The 22,945-nt window shown below is 38.5% G+C and overlaps 1 protein-coding gene across 1 annotated transcript in view; it reads left to right on the top strand.

The window, feature by feature from the left end:
• LOC139136898 (histone-lysine N-methyltransferase MECOM-like) overlaps positions 1-22,945 on the top strand; it is a 120,579-nt gene that overhangs the window by 13,081 nt on the left and 84,553 nt on the right. The window contains 1 exon segment of the mRNA XM_070704744.1: positions 15,621-15,916. Within this exon segment, the coding sequence (XP_070560845.1) occupies positions 15,621-15,916 (296 nt within the window).

The following is a 22,945-nucleotide window of genomic DNA, read 5'->3' as shown; positions in this document are numbered from 1 at the left end:
TCTCCTGTAGTTTCTGTGACTATTTCAAAGTGTTCTTTTCTTCGAAATAACAGCAGCTGTATACCATTTTTGCCTTTTCATGTTTTCAGTTCCGTCTGGAATTATTGGCCGGACCGAGAGAAAACAAAGATGTAATTTGCGAGTGTATTTTTATAATGTTTGTCAATTTTCCAGTGAAAACATAATTTTTGAATATGCCGTATGCTTTTTAATCATCTGTGTAAATTTAAAAAGGTCAGAATTCAAATTGTGTACATTTACATCTACGTCCATAAATTTTATGTGTAAACTACTAACCAAATAATGAAAGTTGTGACAAAATAAAAATTCCCATAAATTATTTGGTCTCATTTTGTGCATTATGATATTGTATTTTCCTTGAAGGTATTCAACTTTGCTTGATGAAATAAAAAAAACTGGTAACTTTCCTTGTTTTTTCATCAATTTTGTTTTGCGAATTGCCAACTTCAAAATTTCCAAAGCACTTTTTGGTTGTGGTGAGTTTTGATTTGAAAGTAAAGTTGACCATATAAGCATAAGACTATAAACACTGAGCTTTGTTGTATAAACATAAATGTACCCCACGTTAGGAAAATAATTTGGGTTACAAAATGTTCCCCTCTTTATAACGGCTTAAGGAACTCTTTATCTGAAGGTGGCTCTCTAGAGAATTTCAAAATCCAAGAAATATACACACAAATTTACAAAACATTCCCCCACCTCCCTGAAGGGAAAAGTCAACTCTTCTGATACTACAGTTCTCTAGATAATTTCAAAATCCAAGGCATATATCGACAAATTTTCATTGTGACTGTAGGTAAAAGTTTGCATAGCCCAGTCGCTTCTGGTCTAATTATGGGCTCATTGATCGGAAAGTCTGTTGAGCAGAGAAACGGTTTGTATAACCGTTCAATATGAATAGTGAAGAGTCACCATTGAAGATCGCTTTCTCCTTGGTCCTGTGGGAATCCAAACTGCTGTCTCTCTCTGACTAAGCTCTTAAGTCAGACAACAGGCCACATAAAACATTTTACTACTGAGGTTTAAGAACCTGTCAGTTTTTGTCTTTCTCAGTCAAGAACTTTCCTGTTCTTAATTTCTGATCGCCCATCCCTGTTCTTTTTTTTATCGTCTTTTTTTTTTACAAGTTTTATGTTATGTTTGTGAACATGACTTGAAACAGTTTCTCTTAACCCTTTGAGTGCCACAGTCAATTTTTGTTGCCTTCATAAAATATGCCAAATTTTGCTAAAAAAATTGTAGCCTAGGAAATGTGATGCCCATTCGGTCCAAAATCATCAAAAAAATACTAAAAATTCTTAAAATTTTTGTAAAATGTTGCACTAAAATATTGGTGGGAAAAATTCCAGCCCTCAAAGGGTTAAATTGGACATTGTGGACATCAGTTTTTCAGCCAAACAGAAACACACTAAGAAAACTACCCAAATTTAACCAGAATACAACTGTTTTGATATTAATTTAAGTGGATATTTAGAAAAAAATGTGACATCAATATTAGACCTACTGACTGGAATTGAATGGATGACATATGAAATCATATAAAATGATTCTTCTTTGACTCAGTTTGCCCAGCAAGAGAGTGTTGGAATTATACTGAATTCACCTGGGCAATTTATGATTATCACTCTTTTTGAGAGAGAACATTAACTAAGTTGTGGAAGATGACAAATAGCCCTTGAATAATATTACTGTATTATTTTGAAAAGGTTACCATGATTTGTGTGAAAAACAACTGTGTGGAGAGTGACAACCAATCAGTGATCGTGGTACATAAATCACATGTTGTTTTATGAAAGAGGGAATTTTATTGGGTCCCAGTGGTTGCTAAAACTGGACAAGGAATATCATTTACTTTTTTCCATTTTATGTATCCATAGTCTGTAGATATTTAATATTACTGTATTATTTGAAAAAGGTTACCTTAATTTGTGTGAAAAACAACTGTCGAGAGTGACAACCAATCAGTGATCATGGTACATAAATCACATGTTTTATGAAAGAGGGAATTCTATTGGGTCCCAGTGGTTGCTAAAACTGGACAAGGAATATCATTTACTTTTTTCCATTTTATGTATCCATAGTCTGTAGATATTTAATTTGAAAACATCAAGTATTGATATTGCAGACTTGTCATTGTGTCCAAAGACATTGAGTTTGTTGATATATGATGGGCTCTTGCTTCAAGTTCAGAGTCGAACTTGGTGTCCACAGTTGCAACTATTCCCCAGATTTTACCCAACTGCAGTATCAAGGGATATCTGATAACTCGTACAGATATTTAAGCCATTGAAAAAGAATTGCATCAATATGAAAACAAAAAAGGTAATGATCGACATACAAATACAAGGGCTTCATGGTACTTTCCTGGTCAGATGAAATCTTCACAAGGTTGAAAATGAAAGTTCAGATCAGATTACTACCTGAATTGACCAATAAACTATGTTCTTTCTGACATGACATAAAACTCTAAAAAAAGGACCATAAACATTCCACTAAATTCAGTTATACTTAATTATTTAAAACGTATGAATAGAAATAGTGGGAAACACTTTAAATGGAGTGTCCACCGTCGCAAACATGTATCAACCCCCAGAGGTCATGAAATAATGGGTTTATATTAACATGCCAAAATGATGCCCATATGATGAATAAATGACACGAAATAATGTTGATATAATGGCCATGTAATGAATATGTATAACAATTAAAATAATGTTCACACACTAAAAAGAAAGATTGAGGGAGCTATAAACACACCTCATGATTTATTTTTTTCCAGTGTGGCAAAGTGAGAGAAGTATTAACAATGTAACTATATTCATTGTGAAAATGCAACAATACCAATATAGATGAGTGGTACGTTCAGACTGACGACTTTGCGTCGGCCCAGGTCCCGACCAGGGCCGGGGCCGACGTAAAAAACCAATGTGGACACGCTGAGTCGGCCCTGGGCCGACTCAGTTTGGTCCCGGTTAGAAGGGGGGGTTCAGGGCCGACTCAGGGCCGACGCAAAATTTGGTCCGACGCAAATCGCCAGTGTGGACACGTTACGTCGGCCCTGGTCCCAGTTGACCAGGCCTCCGCTATGGATCGAAGTTGAACTAGTCACACTATTCGCACAAAACAAACGACGTTTGAAACTAAAGTTTACACCTATCGAAAGTTTTCAATCCAGTCTTTACATTTTAATATCATCCCATGTACGCTGAACTTCCCACCAACCTTTGTTCCGCAAACGAGACCATGTCATTCGATTCCACAGTGCACGTAATAGACTAGAGAGGCATGTCAAAAATGCCGCGCACTGGTTATTTCTCCACCGCGGTCTTATATATACCATATGCTCATCCAATAAATGGTGAAGATCTCTCCGATGATTAAAAGGGTGAGTGGTAGTCATATTTGCCCTTCTTGTGCGTAAAAACACAGGAAAATCATGAACAGTAGAAACAACGTGCCATATTCAAATGCGCCATTTTGAACTTTGACAGGTCAGAGGTCACAAAGGAAGGTAAAGTTACGTCGGCCCTAATTCTGGTACCGGTAAGTGTGGACACGGACCAAATTTAATTCCAAAAGGACAATTATTTTGCGTCGGCCCAAATTTCAGTTGGGTTGCCAATGTGAACAAGATAATTCTGACTGTGGCCACAGTTTTAAGGGTCTTGCAGACGTAGTTTGCTCTCTGTCATTTTGCGTTATATAACGTCTTGAGCACAGTCTAGAATTTCTCTTGTTAATTTTTCTCAGAGAAGAAAGCCAAGCAGTGGATGACATTTTTAATGCCAGTTGAAGAAAGTTAAATCAAAATAGCACAACATACTCATCCTTTTAAGAAGTTAATTCTCAGGAGGTGTCTGTGAAAATGTTAATGAATTTTGAAGCCTTTTAAACGGTGCAGGCTTCAGGTTTAGAGTCAAACGGCATCGACTCAGGGACAGCTATTATTGCGTTATCACAAAAGTGGTAAAGGCTTTGCCATTGCCTCAGACTGGCTGTTGACATGTCCACATCAGCTCAGCTTGTAGTCAACTGATTCATCCCGAGGCCATCATTTTACGACGAATTAAGCTGAAAATGTGGTTTATTACCAGGTAGATGATATCTTTGTGTCTAGGCAAGGCGGAAAAAAAAAAAAAAAGACAGAGAGAAAAGAACATCTGCTGTAATGAGAGTCGTAACGCTGATTGGAAAAACATTATTCAAGGCCCAGGTGGAAAAATAATAAATATCCGATGATTAAATTCTGGTTTTTGATTCGATAATGGATATGGTTTTAGAATATCTGCAATTGCCAGATAATACGTACATGAGCATTTTTGACTGGCTTCTAGAGATTTTTTTTCGCAGTCCCTGAAGCTAAGAATGTTCAGGATCCCAATATCTAATTATCTATATATTGCTACTCGGGGCCATGCCATTTTTGCTTCATGTTAAAACACGATGATGGAATACATGAAAGTAAAGTTCTAAATTCTAGCTCGGGGCCATCTCCGGAATCACCTGTATCAAGATCGTCAATGGAATCAGTCAGATCGTTTTTTGTCCGTGAAAAGTGTTCTGCCAGCAACGAGCGAATTCAATTTGCGACTTTTCGTGTCTGTGATAGCCGATGTAGAGTTAAAGTGGGGAAAAAAAATTGAAAGCACTCTCTTTTACTGAGTGACAATTCTGTTTTAGCGACTGTGTGTTTCAGGTTAAAGGTATTTGGGACGTGGAAATTAAGCAGAAATAAAAAAAACCAGAGCCGTGACTGATGTCATCATTCGATGTACGGGGATGTAGCAACTGCTGGATTCAATTTGTGGTTTTTCATGTTTGAGAGGGAGAGTGTTGTTACTGAAAGTAGGAATTTTAATCTGCTGTGTACTGATACATGGAGGTAAAAATGGTTTGGAGGATGGTATTTGACTGATAGACTCTCTTTAGAGAAAGGTGACAGGTAGAAAAAGGCAGACGAATATTGTTGAAACAGGCAGATGTACAGAGCAGACCCAGCAGATATGTGAATAGAGATAGAATCTTTGGGGTTGGGGTATTTCCTTGTGTACATGCGATATATATATATATATATATATATATATATATATATATATATATATATATATATATATATATATATATATATATATATATATATTCCCTTGTCCCCTCTATATGGATAGATCACACTCACATATATCATATATATCATGTATACATATGATATATGTGTGTGAGTGATCTATACATATAGAGGGGCACACATACACACACACACACATACACACACACACATATATATATATATATATATATATATATATATATATATATATATATATATATATATATATATATATATATATATATATATATATATATATATATATATATATATATATATATATAAGGGGAGAGAAAGAAAGAAAGACGAGTAAAAGCAAAACAAAGAGACAGACAGGAAGAGACATGGCTGAATGATTGCCACCCCTGTAATATCCAGCTATTTAATGGTTTGTGTTGGTAATTCAGTTGATCACAGTGGAATGTTTTGATACATTTTCTGGATACCAGTCATTGTATCAATTTATGAAAGGAGGCTATTGTATGAAGCGTTCCCAAATAAATTACTCTTAATGTGGTCGCAGTCAGTAAAACAAAAAATACAGTTAAATTATTAGAGAAAGTAATTTGTTTTTGAAAACCTGGTAATTGAAGGGAAGAGGGACTAGCGTTCTGTGACTTATCATTATTTGGATGGAAACTTTTGAACCTTGGATAAGCTCCCCTTTCATTTATTTAGTCTTGATTTTGATTGAAGTAACCTTGTTTGTGCACACGAAGTTAGATTGCCAAGGTCAACAGCTTAGAAGCTGAAGTAGTCGGCTTAAGGAAGAGTGACGCACAATGGTACTTGCTGTCCAGAGTAAAAGTTTTGGGATGAGTAAGGCACAGATAACGGAAGAAGTATGGTGGCATTCCGAAGAGATAAAGATGTATAAGTTGGTGTATTTTTAGCTGAGAGGAAAAGCGACTAAAATAGGCATGTGTATGAGATCAAATATGCTGTTTGGCATGTCTTCCTTGGTGGATATTTATCTTTACTTTGTACAATCGGAATTCTGCTCTTTGGGGAATCTGCTGGATGAGTATTTCCGGCTGTTAAAATCGGTCGCCAGACGTTACCGGGAGGGATCACTGAACCTGTGTTAGGGAGGGTGTAGGGGAAAAAGTTTTGAAGAGTGGACTGTGGAATTAAAGCTATGCCAGCTGTAAGATTCAAGCTTTCTTTTTTCCAGTTCCTGTGTTTTGAGGTAAATTTTTATTTTTTTTAGGGAATTGAGCACGGAAAAATCCCCCTCTCTGTCCTAAGTGACCAGGCCAGACCCTCAACATTCCAGAACCATGTTGAGAGATGGTCTCCAAGATCTGATCCGGCTTTAAGTATCTTGTCAATTAAGCAAATGTGGTGCTAGTTAAAGACAGTCAGAGAACATCTTGTCTTTATCACCCATACGGCAGTTGACAGCTCTGACCATCTGAGGACACGCTTTTGCTCTGCTTTGAAGCGATTTCGGCCCAATTTCCATGGAAACCACGCAGTATCTACGCACCGGCCGAAATGCGAAGCACCTCAAAGCGACGCTTGGCCCAAAATGGAGAATAAATTATTCAATATGTTTTTGAAATCCGATGAAATTTGATCAGAATTTTTTTTGGCGGGAAAAGTGTCTCAGAGGTAATGAGATCTTAACTCTGCAAGATACTGTTATCTGTTCGTGGAATTCCAGCCACAACCTCTGTCACCTTAGCCTGAGGATTTTCGACTGCACAGAAGATCCGAAACTTGATATTCTGGGAAGAAAGCTCGGAGTGAAGAAAAGTGACTTGAAGGTCAAAAGAAGTGGAGGCGTAGTAAACAAAAGCTCACTTTTTGCGCAGATTTTGTTGAGTGTAGGATAATCTCCTTCCTGCCATTTTTCTTTCGGATGAACTCTGTGCCGGGACAGGTTGGTAGGTCATTATTTATTTTCCTGTTTTTGTCTGTTTAATACCTGGGAAGGAGGAGATAGGAGATCACTTCTGCGGCATGGTGAGTTTGAGAGTAGATTTGAAGAGAAGAAACGACAAAAGTTGTTGTGTTCTGTGAAAACATGTTTTTGTACCTTGGCGTCCAGAACAAGAGGTGGTGACAGTTCGCCATGATTGTTACAGATATCACCTGATAGTGATTGCCGGTGGTTTTCTTTGAATGAATTCAGGATGGGGTTACGGCTCTCAACAAAACAGGAGATGTCTCCAGTGGGACCAGACTATCGAATTCCTGACAAAATATGTCATACCTGTGTTAGGTGCGGACATGCTTGATCCGTAGGTGGTCCTGCTGGACCAAGAGGCTGGTGAGTTAAGACAACATGGACTGGTTGGGTCAGAGGTTACATGAGGACATGGCGGGTCTCGTGGGAGAAAGTTCACGTTTTTCGGTGCTCTGCCGAATGAACCCTATTAATGATAGGATTTGTCAGTGCCCGAGTTATTGACAACTTTTGAATTAACACAGTGATCTGCGGTTGTTTCTGATTGTAGTCATGTGGGCATACAAGCTACCAGTCATACGACAGAGGAAACTCCCATTGTTTCAAGACGTGGTTTCAGATAGTCAGGCCTGATACTTTCTTCCACTGAGAGATTCTTGATGGTTTATCTTGTCCTATCTATAGGTGGACAACTCTTGAATGAGTTTTGCCCTCATTATCCAAAGACAGTGAAACGTTCGCTGAATTGTCAGGTATACAGAAACTTAAGAGAGAAAAATGAAGTGTGCCCTGTATATCACTGTCATTGCACGTGGACATTTGTTACTGTGGTTTCTTCTCTGAAACTAATTCTTAGATAAAAACAAAATGAAGGGGCTTCCTTGTGTGGCGTAACTTGATTTAGTATAAGTTTATTACGATAAGTGAGGGATAGATTTTTCTGGATCTGTAATCAAAATACCTTTCAAATATTGAAAAGTAAATTAGAGCAATCAGAGCTCTGCAATCATGCAAAAACAAATAATCGAATTGAAAAAACACCATATTTATTATTACAAGTGTTTTTTTATATGTGACGATAATACATTTCTCTTTTGAAAGATATGAAAAAAGATTTATCGAAAAATAAGTGATGGAAAGTGTGCATATCATGTTGATATTTGAGTTCCTTGACACTTTTAGTAGTGCATCAACATTTTCTTTTGAATACAAAAGTCAATATGTAACCTTCCTGTCTTCTGGAAATTTCAAGTGTGACAAAAGACTTACATGGAAGGACAGTGTCTGATTCACTCTCTGTTACTTGAACTTCTGTGACAGCTCTGACCTCTGACCTTGGTCCACAGCTGGCTGCAAAAACAAATGTAGTGGGGCAGCTGGTCCTACCGCTGTGACACTGTGTTACATTTGGTTTTAATGTATCACTATATCACTGGGACCGGTAGCTGTGAAATAAATTGTGAAATTTGTGAGGGTGTCTGTTTGTATTTATGGCATACAGATATATAGATTTACGTGTGGCATTCTGTATGGCCGTTGTCTCTGTTTTTTGAATTTGCAAACAAATTTATGTGCACGCTGTCAACAGTTTTGTAAATTTTAACGAGAGTTTTCATTGAATTCATAGACCTAAATTGGGTCTTTAGACCAAACAGAATGTTCTTTAAGTAGGAAAAGTAAGTTTACCTAAAATTTGTGAGACTTTGATTGAACCTACTGATTTTAATCCAGGTTGTTTAGAATAAGGACAGGGAAGGGAGGTGATTTGGGGGGGGGGGGAGGAGGGGGGTTTGAAAGTGTTGATTTGTGACACTGAAGTAGAGAAGCTGTCATAAATCAAATCCTTCCAAAAAGTAAAATATCCACAAATATGACTTTTGACTACACTTTTCACGTCCTCTGTGATTTTAACCGCAAGCCAGCATTTTATTCTTTGCCAAACAAGATGAGTTGCATCATTGAGTTTGCCAGTAGTTTTTATCGATCCAAAAGGAAAATTTCAAATGTCTTCTTGCTCATTTTGGGGGTATCTTTAATATGTCGCTGTTACTAGCACAAACCAAAAAATCCAAGCGGATGACACACTCCCTGTGCAAAATTTACCACTTGAATCCTGTCGACACTGATTTCTCGACCCAAGATGAGTAATACCTAAGGCTGATTTTCAAAATATTTAATCTGGAAGTTTTCTTCGAGAATCCAAAATTGATACATACCTCAGAGGCACCATGTATTTTGAAGCGTTTTTTGCTTTCATAGAAAATTGATTTTTTATGTGCTTTTTTCTGTATTATGAAAAAAAAATCTATATTCTGATAAAGCAAAAAGCGTCATCATAAAAATCATTAAACACATGTTCGTTTTGCGCTCCTTTTGTGTTCGGCAGGAGCTTGTAGAAAGTAGTAGCGGCTAATTGATAGTGTGTGATGAGTATTATTGATGGGAGGGAGACGGTTTAGAAAACGAACAAAGGGGAAGTGTGTGTGGGTTTCCCCTTGTACAAGAACGTGATGACACCGCGGCAAAGTGGTGAAAAAAAAAAGAAAGAGCATCGCAAAATGAGTAGGGTGTTTCCACGCAGGTTCTCGCCATGGGGTGACCTGTTTTCAAAACAGAATTAACTTGACACCTCAATTACGTTCAAGTAAATACGAGGGAATTTTTTTATCGTTGAATTATAGGATAGTTGTTTCTGTAGAGGAATTATGACTTGGGTATTGTGAGATAGTAGAGCGGTTTTGTCCGGAGCATTTTGCTGCAAAGTGTAGAGAACAACTTGTTTGAAAATGACAAACTTTTTGACCCACCAGTGGAAATTTTGTAGTTTGTGAAACCATATGGATCATCATTTTGGCATAGAGTACATTTTCTAACAAAAATTATCTCAAACTTTGTTTCAGTGGATCATTTACAAAATTCCATACGGAGACTGCTACAATGTCACTTTTCCATATTTCTGCACCCGAATGTCAGTTCCATAAACCGGGAAAGAGTGGAAAAAAACAGTGGAAAGGGAGAGTTGTTAATGGAAAGGGAATACAACACTCCATGGTTTCCCCATGCAAGCAAAACCCATTACGACCTTTGACCCCTAATTTTCTTTGCGTCAGGTAACCCTTGCTATCCATCAGAAAACTTGTAAACTTGTTGTCCATCAAAGCGGCTCTGAGGGCCGTGGAAATTCCATTTCATTTGCAATTAGCCAGTCTGCCCTAGACGTAGCGTGATATGCTGCTTATTGTAATTTTGCACCGGTAAAAGTGGTAGTTGTGTCCCCAACAAAGCAATAACATAACAACCGCTGATGTGGGTGCTCATGTTTACCCTGTCTATCAAACAAAAATATAATACACAACCAGTTCCAAGTATCACATCGGCAACCGCCATTCCCTTAATTGCCTCCGAGCTTTCGTAGAAGTCTATGAGAAAACTTCATTGATTTACTGTGTATGACATTGTCAGCTTCCATACATGTCTCGAAAAGTTCATCTCGGTTTACTATGTATGACATTGTCAGCAATTTCTACTCTCTGTATCATATCATGCCCTACCTGAATCGGGCTTCAACCATCAAGTTCAATGCTATTGGTGTAACTGCAGCAGACTGAGAGGGGAAGAATTTAGCAAATAATCCTAAGGCATGCATGCATTATATTTCACGACCATTTCTTTTCAGATTTCATGAATCCGTCTGTGCAATAATGCCAGCCTCCTTTTAAATTCTTCTTGCTGTCTTGGCCCCTTCAACTTGGACAAGATAGGAAACAAGTCACTCCTGGGCCTTCATACTACTTCTCAAGATACAGTATTTCATTCATTGTACAGAAATAATGACAAAACCTGATGTTTAAGGGTGGTCAGAATTTGTAGATCACTTTTTACACACACACACACACACACACACACACACACACACACACACACACACATACATGGATCATTTTTTCAAGCCCCAAAAATTTGCAGTGTAGAGACACTCAGATGTAGTTGTGTGATTTTTCTCATTAATAGTTTCGACTATATATATATATATATAATATATATATATATATATATATATATATAATAAATATATAAAAGTATACAGACATCCTCGTGGGAAATTGCAGTGCTCAATGCTAAAAAGAGTGTGGGAATTGTGCCATGGGACTAATTGCTATAGTTCTTAGTGAACGTGGAAATGAAGTTGGCAGATCAGCAGCCAGGCTGGCAGCCGTACGTCAGCGCTGAGGACGACGGAGAAACCCCAGGCAGTGCAGTGTACAAGCAAACAAAAAAAAGCGCAGGAAATGCAGAAGGGCTGTAAGCTGGCTGTATACATGGATAGACATGAATTAGGACTAGATGAACATGTCCCTGCCAGAATTTAACTCTGTTGGCCGCCTGACAGCTGGTTAACCCCTGTCACATCTACTCCACCCTAAACATTCCATACTAATGTTGTTTTGTGAATAAGACAGATTAATTTTGAAACAGGAGTGGATTAGCTTTCATCGGACAAGGCTAAGCTGCATGTACAAGACGTTGATAGTCATTGGCTGGCAGGGTACAAGGAAGGATTGGTGTCTTGCGGTAAAGCCAATCAAAAGCCGGCTTGCTTGGTTCTGCCTGTAGGTGTCAGTGCATCTGAGGGTACAAGTGTTTGTGAATTTTGAAGAACTCTGAATTCTACCAATGAAGTACTTTGTAACACTAAAGTACGTACTGTTGCCTTGGTAGCACATTTAATGTCTTCTGGACAATTTCCGCAGCTTTTTAAATTTCCAAAAACTCTAATTTTTATGCATTTTCTATTGTTTGTGTTGTTGTTAGTGAAATGATTTCAAGTTTCACTTTCAAAATTTTGCCAAAATGCCCAATGTTCAACTCACCTATGTATATGCAAATATTCCAATGAAAATTTTGACAGCTGAATTTTCACCCATATTAGAATTAATTTTTCTAAAAAAAATCCACATTGTAGGCAATCCGTTGTGTTTGCCAGGTTAACATTTTTTATTTCTTCATACTTTTGGGAGGAGAGTAAGCAAAAAGCAAAGGTTTTATTGAACAAAAATAATGACATTGTTATCAAAAGTAACAGCTAGTGTCCCATTAAACGTCAGACAAAGTCGTTTACTTTTTGCCGGGTAAGTGATCTAATTGCCCGTTGCTGTGATCCCCTTGCTCATTTGCATTTCAGAATACAATTTATTGCCATCACTTCATGAAAGTGGTGTTGTAACAGTTTTAGTATGATATTTTCCATATGTCTCCACTCTCCAACTGTAGTGCATCTGCCAAATGCTGATAATTGGTCACAATATGTTGTAACCTGTGATTTAGTCCCGGTGGCTGAGTCTATGCTCTCCAATAAAATATGGATATTTTAACCATCCCTTTCATAAATTTCATCAACTAACCTTTTCAAACCCTCCTCCCCTCCCAATTATCTGTATGAGGGTCAACCCATCGGACTGAAAACAATTTGATCATACCATGTTCTGGTAGTGAAAGGGTTAGTTAAGTGGTTAAAAAAATCAAAAAAAGGAGGGGGGGGGGAGATTTTTGCTCTGCAGTGCTAGTTTGCAGACAGACATAAAGCAGGCCTTCTCACATCTAACATCTAATTTTCATCCTACATCTTATTTTCCTTTGAAACTGGCCAGCCAAGGATTTGTACAAATTACAATAATTTTTCAGCATGACAATTCCTGAAGTTTTTTGTAAAAAAAAAGAAAGAAGATATATTGATGCTTGAAAATGTCCTAATTACTTTTTATCTGATACAAATGTTTTTACTGTGCTATGAGGATACAAACCTCTGGATGGCTGTAACATATGGTTGCTGTTAAGACAACCATGATATTTATGGTCCTCAAAGTGGACGACAGACAAATTTTTTCCGAAATGGAAGTTAATAGGGTATGTTTGTAAGCTGAAAAGGGTGACCCAAGGAGAGTGAATGGACAATATTTTGAATCAGTTGCAGTGGGTGTCTAAACAGTGCATAGGGTGTATACAATTGCTGTACTGCCGTAGAAAGCGAGATATCACGCAAGGAAAATTGTTCACAAATGAAATTGAGCTGGGCATCTTTTCGAAAAGCCTTTGCAGCTGTATGTGTGTTCTTCACTCTCTAGTTATGATGTAAGAACCTAGCAATGCACCTTCATATCCAACAAAGTTCAAGTGTATTCTGGAAGGACAAAGAACCAAACACCGAAAATAGTTCCTGGAGGCCAGAGTGTAAAAAAAACCAAACAAACAAATCAGAGGGCGGCCATTTGTCGTAATTGTCTACATAGAGTTCCTGTGTTTGGACTCTGTTACTGCCTTGTCGATAAAAGCATCCGCCAAAGTTTGCCATTGTGCCAAATTAAAGCTGTCCCTTCAGAAATCACTGGTGAACCTTATATTGAACAAACAAAGGTTGGTGGATCCCACAATAAATTCAGGATGATGATGTCATTGTCGGCCAATCATCTGCACCCTTTGAAAGCAAAAAAAAGCATACAGGGAAACACGGTTACAATGTTCCACAATTTTTCACACCTGAAACTTGACACCTCAAAGGTGACTGAAAAACCTGTCGGCTTTTCAGCGTTTCCTTCTGTTGACAAAGTGACTGGCCTTTTGCACTGAAGGACATGGGACAGCACAATTTCCTGTCTTCAAAAATAGCCCCTAACTCATCACCCAGTTGTCCTGAGAAGTGGCCCGTAAATAATAAAAAAAACCCCAAGGTCAGATAATAATTAGGGGAAATCAGTTTTTTCAGCTGCCGCAAAAAAGATGATAGTATTTATTCTAGCGACCTAAGTATTTACTGTCCGTCGGTGTCTACTCACTGGTTCAGTGTGGGATGTATAAATCGCAATGAAACCTTGGCAACAGTGTAAGTGTAAATAGACGTTTATGAGTCCATTTTTTGCAAAGCGTATAATCTACATAAATCTACCCACTTGATTGTCACGGTGTCAGTTTTTTATGATGTCTGTCTGTTGATTTTGTTCTGCGGCAGATAGATCATGCGTTGACCTTTAACCTATGTGAGACTGACACACACAGCAGGATGAGACAAACAAATTTTTCTTTGAATATTTAAACTTTCTTGTCTTACGATCGTCCGACAGACATCTTTGAAGCTCAGCCATCGTCATTGTCCGTGGGGATTTTTTCATCGTGGACGTTTAAGATTACAAGTGATAAAATTACAGGTGTGTCTGGGAGAGAATTTCTTTGACATTTGCGTAGACATGGTTTCATAAGATCATAAACTAGGCTTCCTTATGATCTATGCTGTAACCACAAATAGAACATTTTAGTTCCTCAATTGGACCAAAAGTGGACGACTTCTTCAGACAATAATGACCAGCGACTGCCATTAGCGTCGACACTTGGACATTGAATGGCGGGTCAACAACAGTATCTGCACACCGCTTTTTCTCCGCCACGAGATATAAATGTATCCCAAAACGACATGACACAAAACAACGCAAGCGATGTCAAAATTGAAAGGGTTAATGGGTTAATATATAATTCGCACTTGTAAATTATTATTCCCTGGCAAATACAGCTGAATCATGCATTACAATACCAACACTCTGATGGTGGTTTTTTTCCGTGTATGACAGGGATTGATATGGAGCTTTTAATCATTAACACACCCGCACTAAAATGGAAAGCCCTTTTCCATAACCTTATTTTCACAGAGCTGAGAACTTGTGACGCGTTTCCTTCACAATGTATGCATAATATATATGTTTAAGTTGTAATTAGAACTTTGGTAGAGTGTGTGAAATGGATGGCCATGTTTTCAACGTATCGCAAGGGAATTTTATATTGCAATTTGCATTTCAGATCTTGACCTCACAGTCTGTTTTAAAAAAGCATTTCTTTTTTTTTTTTTCACTTCATTTTCTTTCAACTTCACAGAATGTGTGGCCAAATGAATGCCAGTAGTTTGACCAACCACATTGACAATACAGTGTATTGTTTTTGAAATTATCTTCTGAGTAAAGTTGTTTTCAATTTGAGCAGCGATCATTTAATTACGGCAGCTCTTGGTGTCTGGTTACAAATGTAGCATATTAATGAATACAGTCAGTATTTTGTGTGTAAAAAATTTTGATCGTGTGCTGCTGCATGATGGGATTTGGAGTTGCATGATGGGATAGATGGCCAGCTATTTCACAGCCAACCCATTCAAAGGAAAATTTTAGGATCTGATCCAGACTTTTTACAAAAGTCCGGAAAAATTTATATTTCAGAAGCTAATGCCTATTGGACACTTACATATTTTAGGAATTGAAGCATATGGTAAAAAACTTTTTAATCCTGTACGAGAATTTTTTCCAGTTTCAAAAATGTGCAAATCCTTTTTATAGGAAAGGGATAAATATGAAAGGTTAAGATAAGAATGTAAAGGTTTTAATATGTCGTAGATGTAACTGCACCAAAGAAAAGGTTAACATAATTTTTCACAAAATTTGTTCAACATGATGTTTTTATGGAAATTAACCGGCAGCTGATGTTGGAAAGGTACTCCGGTGTAGCACACAGTTTAATATTCTTCCCATTTTTTGTTGATGTATATAGCAGATGAAGAGATAGAAGACGAAGAAATGTACGAGGCTGGCGAGTCGGCGCTTAACCACGACGAGGCGATGACTCACAATACGCATTCACAGCAAGACACGCATCACATGGAACAGCCACCAGTCTACATCCCCGAGGACGTGGTGCTCCCCGAACAGTTTGAACTCAGGGAGTCGCGCATCCCCGGCGCGGGGCTGGGCATTTTCACCAAGGTGCCACTGATGATGAAGGAGAAGTTCGGTCCGTTTGCCGGCGTTGAGAGAACGACGGTGAAAGACACGCAGTACGCGTGGGAGGTAAGTTGGCAGGTCACAGACTTCAACATAGTTATACCACAAGATAAAAAGTGGTTTCATATCAAATACAACGTTTAGTTTAGGGATGTGGTGCTGAAACAATCAAAATGTTTTTTCAAGATGATCAACTTGTCACATAGAACAAAATCACCAAACGCTGCATCCAAAACAGGTTTCTTCTCGGATGCCCATTATCGCTTGTAAGTTGGAGCAAAGGAATTTGGAACCTACTTTCTGAAAACAAAACACACAAGGATAGTGTGATGCCACAGGAAGGTTTTCTTTATCACACACCGAGCAGGCGATGGAGCCCAGTGACCTCTTGAGCGCGAGGTCATATTTCTTGAAAATAAGGTGAATGGGAAAGAGATAAGCTGGCAAGATGATGGCATGCCCCAGGGAATGAACAATTAGTAACACCCGGATTGTTTGTTTAAAAGGACAGCCCACCACCACTTTGGACATTCTTGTTTACTTTTGGACTGGAATTTGATTTCACACTTTGTTGTTTTGTGTGTGTGTGTGAGTTTTAATTACTTGCGATCATTTCTGTGAACCTAGCCCTTTTGACAGTGTGCAAATAGCCATTCACACTTTCGCCTGAGCAATTGATTAGTCCGGGCAAGGACTTTTGTCGGTTAATTTTCTTTCAATTAACTCGGGGACAGGGCAAGTGTTATTGATGGGATTCTCATCTCGTGAGGAGATCTGCTGTCGTCCTTGGTAAACACGTCTTCGGTCATACTGGCTGGGATGACTAGTGAAAGATCACAAATGTGTTTCCCACCAAATTTTGCCCTGGTAGACGGTGATGTGTCAGTGTTTTGATGTGATACAAGCAACCAGTTGTGGTTTAATTGCAATTGGCAATATCTTATCCAAGACTGTTTGTAATCTTCCTGATGAAAACACTGCAGTATAACTGGTCGAATGTACAATATGTTTTCACAGATTTCACAGCGAACAGGTTTCAATCCACATCATAACCAAAGTAGCCTTCCTCAAGAAATAATTTTTGATCACATTTCCGTGATTGGTGACAGGGCTTGATCGATGCTGCCCTCTCATTGCGAAGTTTATCTTTGAATTTGCAGAAGTGTATCGATCTCTAGAATGAGGAAACAAGTCATAATCAGACTCCGAAGTTTTTACAAAAAGCCGACGAATGAGCCGCACAGCTCTAGTCAAACCTTCCCGAGCAATGCATGCAGCAAGAATGAAGCTGGGTCTACCGCAGGACCCTTGATATACTCCTGATTTCGTTTTATTAGGCCCCTTGTATGTGTTGTGGCTGACCGGAATAAAGTGAATTTATAAACAAGGCTGTCAGAACGGTCAAAAGGGACAATTTGTCATGGGCTTAATCACTGGTAATAGGATATAATGAGGAACTGATAATGACTTGTGTGGGTCGTTTTTCCTTGCTTTAACTTGGATCAGATATCCACTGCTCCAAATTTGAATGACCATAGATCGTTTTGTTGCGGCCTGTCTGTCAGCTTCTGTAGTGGCTGGACATCTGCTTGGCGGTGGCAAGGGGGTGTTCAGACGTCTTGGGTTGTCTCCGAGCCATATTATCCAGTCTGTGCTACCGGCTTCTGTGTTTCCAACAGGATAGTGTGGCACAACTGAGCGTGTCCGTATGGCTGTCTCGAGTCCAGAAATTCAGAATTTTTTTTACTCTAATCAGTCAGCAGGGGCTCATATATCATAAAAACTCTACACACTTTGTCACCTTGCTGTCGAAAGCAGGTCAATTTGACCTCCACGCCGTCCAAAAGCCCTTCCTAGGTTTGAAGCCATGCCTTAAACCCCTTCAAGAATTATCGTCACTGTTTCTTATGCATTTTTATGTCCATCGGATCAATTTTCATGATGTTGTCACCCATATGATAATCTATGGCAGTACACCATTATTTCTTGCCATCTTGACCTTTTACAAAATCCACTTACTGTGTACAGTTACAAGATCTCAGTTGGTCTCCTTGGAAAATTTTAGTTCAACAGGTGACCAGCCTTGACAAAATCTCCTATCAATGTAATATTGATATTATTTAATGATATACTCCGATATGAAGCTGTAATTGAGATCACAAATTTTACTACATACACGGAAGTTCTTAATATTTTCATATCTTTGGCTGAGATACAAACTATCCTGTACCATACAAACTGCTGTTCTGAGTTTTTTTTAATTCTAGAAGACATTGTTGCAAATTCAACTGTTCTCCATTTTGGTGTGATTTGCAGAAAGTATAAAATTCATTTTGGTGTCAGTCCGTAATATTTGCGGTATTTTTTTTCCTCCATAGCGAGATCCATTCCAAGATGGCGTCTTGTCTGTTGACACAACATGACCTCTTGATAAGGCAGTGGTAATAAAAGTGCATTCGATATAATATGCTGTCATAAAAAGTCATCCCAAAATGACAATTATGTAACGCAGTACAGTACAGATAGGAAAAGACGGTTCATATTATCATGAAACTGGACTCCAAAAATAACGAAATTCCTGTCAGCAATGACAAGGTTCATTCTCGGTACAACTGGCCGAGCGATAGTATGGTTTTCTGTTGTCGACATGTGTTTCAACTGTTGACAAGTTTCCTATCCCAAGAAAGAGGGAGCCTGTAACTCTACCTGATTGTTGTGTAAAATTTAATACATGCAGTGTTTGGATGGCGTATATTTGATTATGCTACTCCTTTACGCGTTTCTTAATTCCGTGAATACCTTCAACCTGTTCCCAGCGATACTGTGGTACACTCCTATTGTTTTCTGTAAGGATGGGGGAATCTATGTACAGAGAAATGGGGGTTGACAAAGATGCAATAATGTTGTGAGTTGGTGAAACTTGTTGACAGAGAATTGAGAAATTGAGCAACAGGTAGCAAGTAAGAGAGAGATAGGAAGCAACATGGGATGGGGGGAGAGAGAGAGAGAGAGAGAGAGAGAGAGAGAGAGAGAGAGAGAGAGAGAGAGAGAGAGAGAGAGAGAGAGAGAGAGAGGGGGGGAGGGGGATAGGGAGAAGAATACAAACACATGAAGACAGGTCTAGTCATGAACTTCATCAATCTTGCAGATGTCAACATCCTACAGAGGTTACTATCGGTTTTATATTGCCAAGGTCTGTTTATCCAGTCAAGTTCAAATAGTCAGTGCCTTATGGGTATAGGCCTAAACAAACATTTCGGTTTCTGTACAACTTCAACTGATAAAGAAAAAGTGGTGGAGATAGCCACTGTCTTGTATCAACATCTTTCAACGATTCTGTTTTCTTCAAAGGTTTTTTCTGGGCATGTTTGGAAAATTTTGTGATGAAGTTCAAGGTAAAAAAGTAATTTTGTGGGCCTTTAGTTTTTCTGTATGTGTGAAAACAAATGTTTAAAAATTGTGCTTGCTTTTAACAAGTTGTATTGTCAGGGTATATTGTGCGAAGAGTGACGTGAATCTATGGGGAGCTGTCTTTTGTGTGGGGTGTTTTCTTGCAAAGTTGTTGCAAAGTTCAATTTGCAGGATGTTCCTCCAAAACACAATATCAAGGCCGCCTTTTTTTTTTCATCCGGAAGTCTTCTCTCATGACCTGATATGAAAAGCGTGGACAAATGCTGAAAATTGGATACATTTTGAGTAAAGTGATTACGGGAGCAAATGACGTCGTGATCAAATTCATTATCCAAACAGCAAGTGCGGCTCTAAGTGAATATTATTTACCGGTCGTGTGGATATTTCTCTTGATCAAATAGTCATCAGAAATTCGACCAGATTTTTCGGGGCACGACGATGACCTGTTGTGCTCCCTGAAAATTCTCAAAAGTGATTGCACACCAGGTGTTCATACACAGTGAAACGTTCGCCGTACTGCTTAATTTATTCATCCTCATGCCCCGGCTCGGCCAATGATCATTTTTCAAATGACTTCAAAATAAAAAAAACTTGTCAGCCGCCTTTTTTTTCCATCTCTGTCTGCACAGTGTATGAGATTACTGTCTGCATAGCGGGAAAGAGTTTAGACGGTTTCCCCCATCCTGCAGGCTTTACTCGGAAAGCTTTGATCGTTCTGTCTTCGTGGTAGCGCACCGACCGTTGCTTGTAATCTGAGCTGAAAAGTGCTAGTATACATCATTGTACGTGGGGCTTTATTCCAGATTGTATTTATCTCTGTTATCTATGGGTCATTTCACTTTATAATTCTTGGCGTAGCTAACATAAATACAGACACTCACTACCTTAGCTATGAATTACAAGTATGCATCAACGGTAGAAACATGCACACATCTCGTTAGATTGTTGATTGTTCTTGAAAGCCAGATAAGTTTACCACCCCTGCGTAGCCAGCTGAGAATTTACCATCCGAGCTATTTCTTTCCATTCTTTTTTTCATAAATTTGATGGAATTTCATTTATTGCCGCGAAACAGTCCCAGTATCTGAGCAAACAAAAGTTGGGACCATTTTTGTAGTGAAATAGAGAAAGATGTGTTGATTATCAGTGCAGCACAAAATTTGCACATTGAAAAATTGGTCAATTTTTGCCAGAAGTCATAAATTTTCTGTCAGAGGGGTATAATGAAGTATATTTTGGACTTGAAAAATATTTTAAGTTTTATTTTTGCAAAGTTTGAGCAGTTTCTTGAAAGCCTAAAAGCTTACAATCCAGGCTTAGCCAGCTTAGAAAGTTCCTATCAGCTATATTTCTGTTAGTTCAGTTTTTGTTTGGAAAGTTTTTTTTCACAATATTCAGTCATCTTGGTAGATAAGTTGAAGTGTTTCAGCAAACAAATTTGAACTTTTTATTGTGAGAGAGAGATGAAAGTGGTGGTCATGAACAAAAAGATTGGATATTGCAAGTCAACATTGTCAAAAATTGACAAATTTTGCTGTAGGATGAATTTATAATTAAATACAGTTTGCAGTGGAATAATAGGTTTGTATTCCTTTTCTGTAAAGTTTGTGGCTTAAACTTCAGTGACGCCGTTGCAGTGCGGCAGAAGAAGTGATTTCAGAGTGCCAGCGTTGTGAAAACCCACCTTGAAGAGTTTCGTGTCGATGTAATCGGATAGTGACGTGGGGTCATCAGCTCTGCCAGTCAAAAAAAATAAAGAGAGAAAAAACCCCAAACTTTTCACAGGCAGGGATTGCATTACCACTTTTATAAAAAATGTTAATTTTCCAGCGGAAATGAATTTCGTCGTGTCTTTTGAAGAACACCTCCATTTCAAAGCAAACATTCTTCGGCAGATTCAGAGATTGCGTTTCAAGGTGGGAAAGAGAGAGAGAGAGAAAACAGAATGAGAGATGTGTCGGTGACTGGAAATAACAGAAGGACAACAAATCGTGCATTCTCAAATAACACATTCCGCAAACACAATATAGTTTATCCTCTGAGAGGTCAAGGTTCATTGTCTAAAATAACAATCTGTAGCACCTTTCATTAGACATGTTAGAGTGCCTCCCTTTCTCGGATGTCTCTCCCCTTCCTGCATCAACATGTCTGCAACTTTTGGAATCAAGACAGTGGCAGACTACAGGGTCTGCCATCTTGTTTGTTGTTCCTTAGTGGCAAAAAATTCTAGGTTCACACTCTTGTACTTCATAGTTGAACTCTTTGGCAGGTAAAATAGGTAAAATAGAATTCCACTTCCCACTTTGTTCCAAAAAGCTAAAGAATAGGGTCAAAAAATTGAAAGATATTGTGTGTGTGTCGCCTACTTACAGTTTGGATGAGGTGCCCTGAAACAGGTAGTTATGAAATAATTAGCGATGTGTAATCACCATGTTGGTGTTGTGGGTTCCTCTGAGAATACCTACACTTTATAGGCCTTCATTTCAGGGTAAACCATTATACAAAACCTAAGTAACCCGAAGAAAAGAAACCAATCAATTGAAGTAAATATGAAAGTTTTTCCCTGATGGATTTTGAAAGATTTTGCGAGCCACAAATGATTTGTTGTGTTGTACTCCAAACTTCTGTTAGCAGGGTCCGTATGCAATTGCAAAGTTTTATTGAGGAATTCAATATAGAATAATAGAGTAAAGAATTTTTTTTCCCTGCCAGAGTCATTTTGATGCTGGTGCCTCATCTCTGCGTGGGGAAGATTTTATTTTCTATGATAGGGGGATGATATTACGGCTGTAATGGACTTTAATGAGAACAGTGGTGATTTGCCGATTCTCTGGTGACCTGATGTCTCTATTTATGAGTGTTGCGAGCACACAGGTGTCCCCGTTTCCTCCCACCATGAGGGATAAATTGATACCAGACGCACAGATAAAAAGTAACCCTATGTGAGATGTGACACGCTCTCTCGTCCGGGAGGAAGACCGTCGCCGTGGCAACTGATGGTTTCTGTGGAAATCGGCCGGTTGACGATTTTGTCTAATTATGAAGCGTTTAGCTGTCATCATATCGAATCTTTGCCGGGTATGAGGGAATGGGGGATTTTGACTGTAAGGAAATCGTAGGTATTCTGAAGTTGTGTTTCCTGGATGTGAAGCATAAAATTGGGAGACAAGTTTGGTGTGACGAGATGATGACAATGTTGATGATGCTTTGGAGTGGCAGATGATGATATCAGGGAGTGGATGGAAGATGATACTTATGGTGTAAGGCAGAAAGACAATATAGCTAGTACAAAGAAATTGGGAAATGCAGGCAAACAGTCTGGTACACATTAATAACAGGGATATCAACTTGCTTGAGTGAGAGGCAGGGAGAGAGAAAGCAGGGGAAAAAGTGTGTGTGTGTGTTTGTGTGTGTATGTCACTATGTGAGTGTATACACACATATATGTGTACATATATATATATATATATATATATATATATATATATATATATATATATATATATATATATATATATATATATGTCTGTGTCTCTGTCTGTATCTGTGTCTGGTGTGTGTTGTATGGGGAAGGGAGGGGGAAGGAGTGGATGTGATGGGAAGAAGTGGGACAAAACATGATGATAGGGAATAAGGAAAGGAGAAGGGAGAGATATAAATCTTGGTTAAATGCATGGAAGAGAA

The sequence above is a fragment of the Ptychodera flava genome, chromosome 7, assembly GCF_041260155.1.
Source record: "Ptychodera flava strain L36383 chromosome 7, AS_Pfla_20210202, whole genome shotgun sequence".
Taxonomy (NCBI): domain Eukaryota; kingdom Metazoa; phylum Hemichordata; class Enteropneusta; family Ptychoderidae; genus Ptychodera; species Ptychodera flava.
This window is presented reverse-complemented; position numbering and strand designations above follow the sequence as displayed.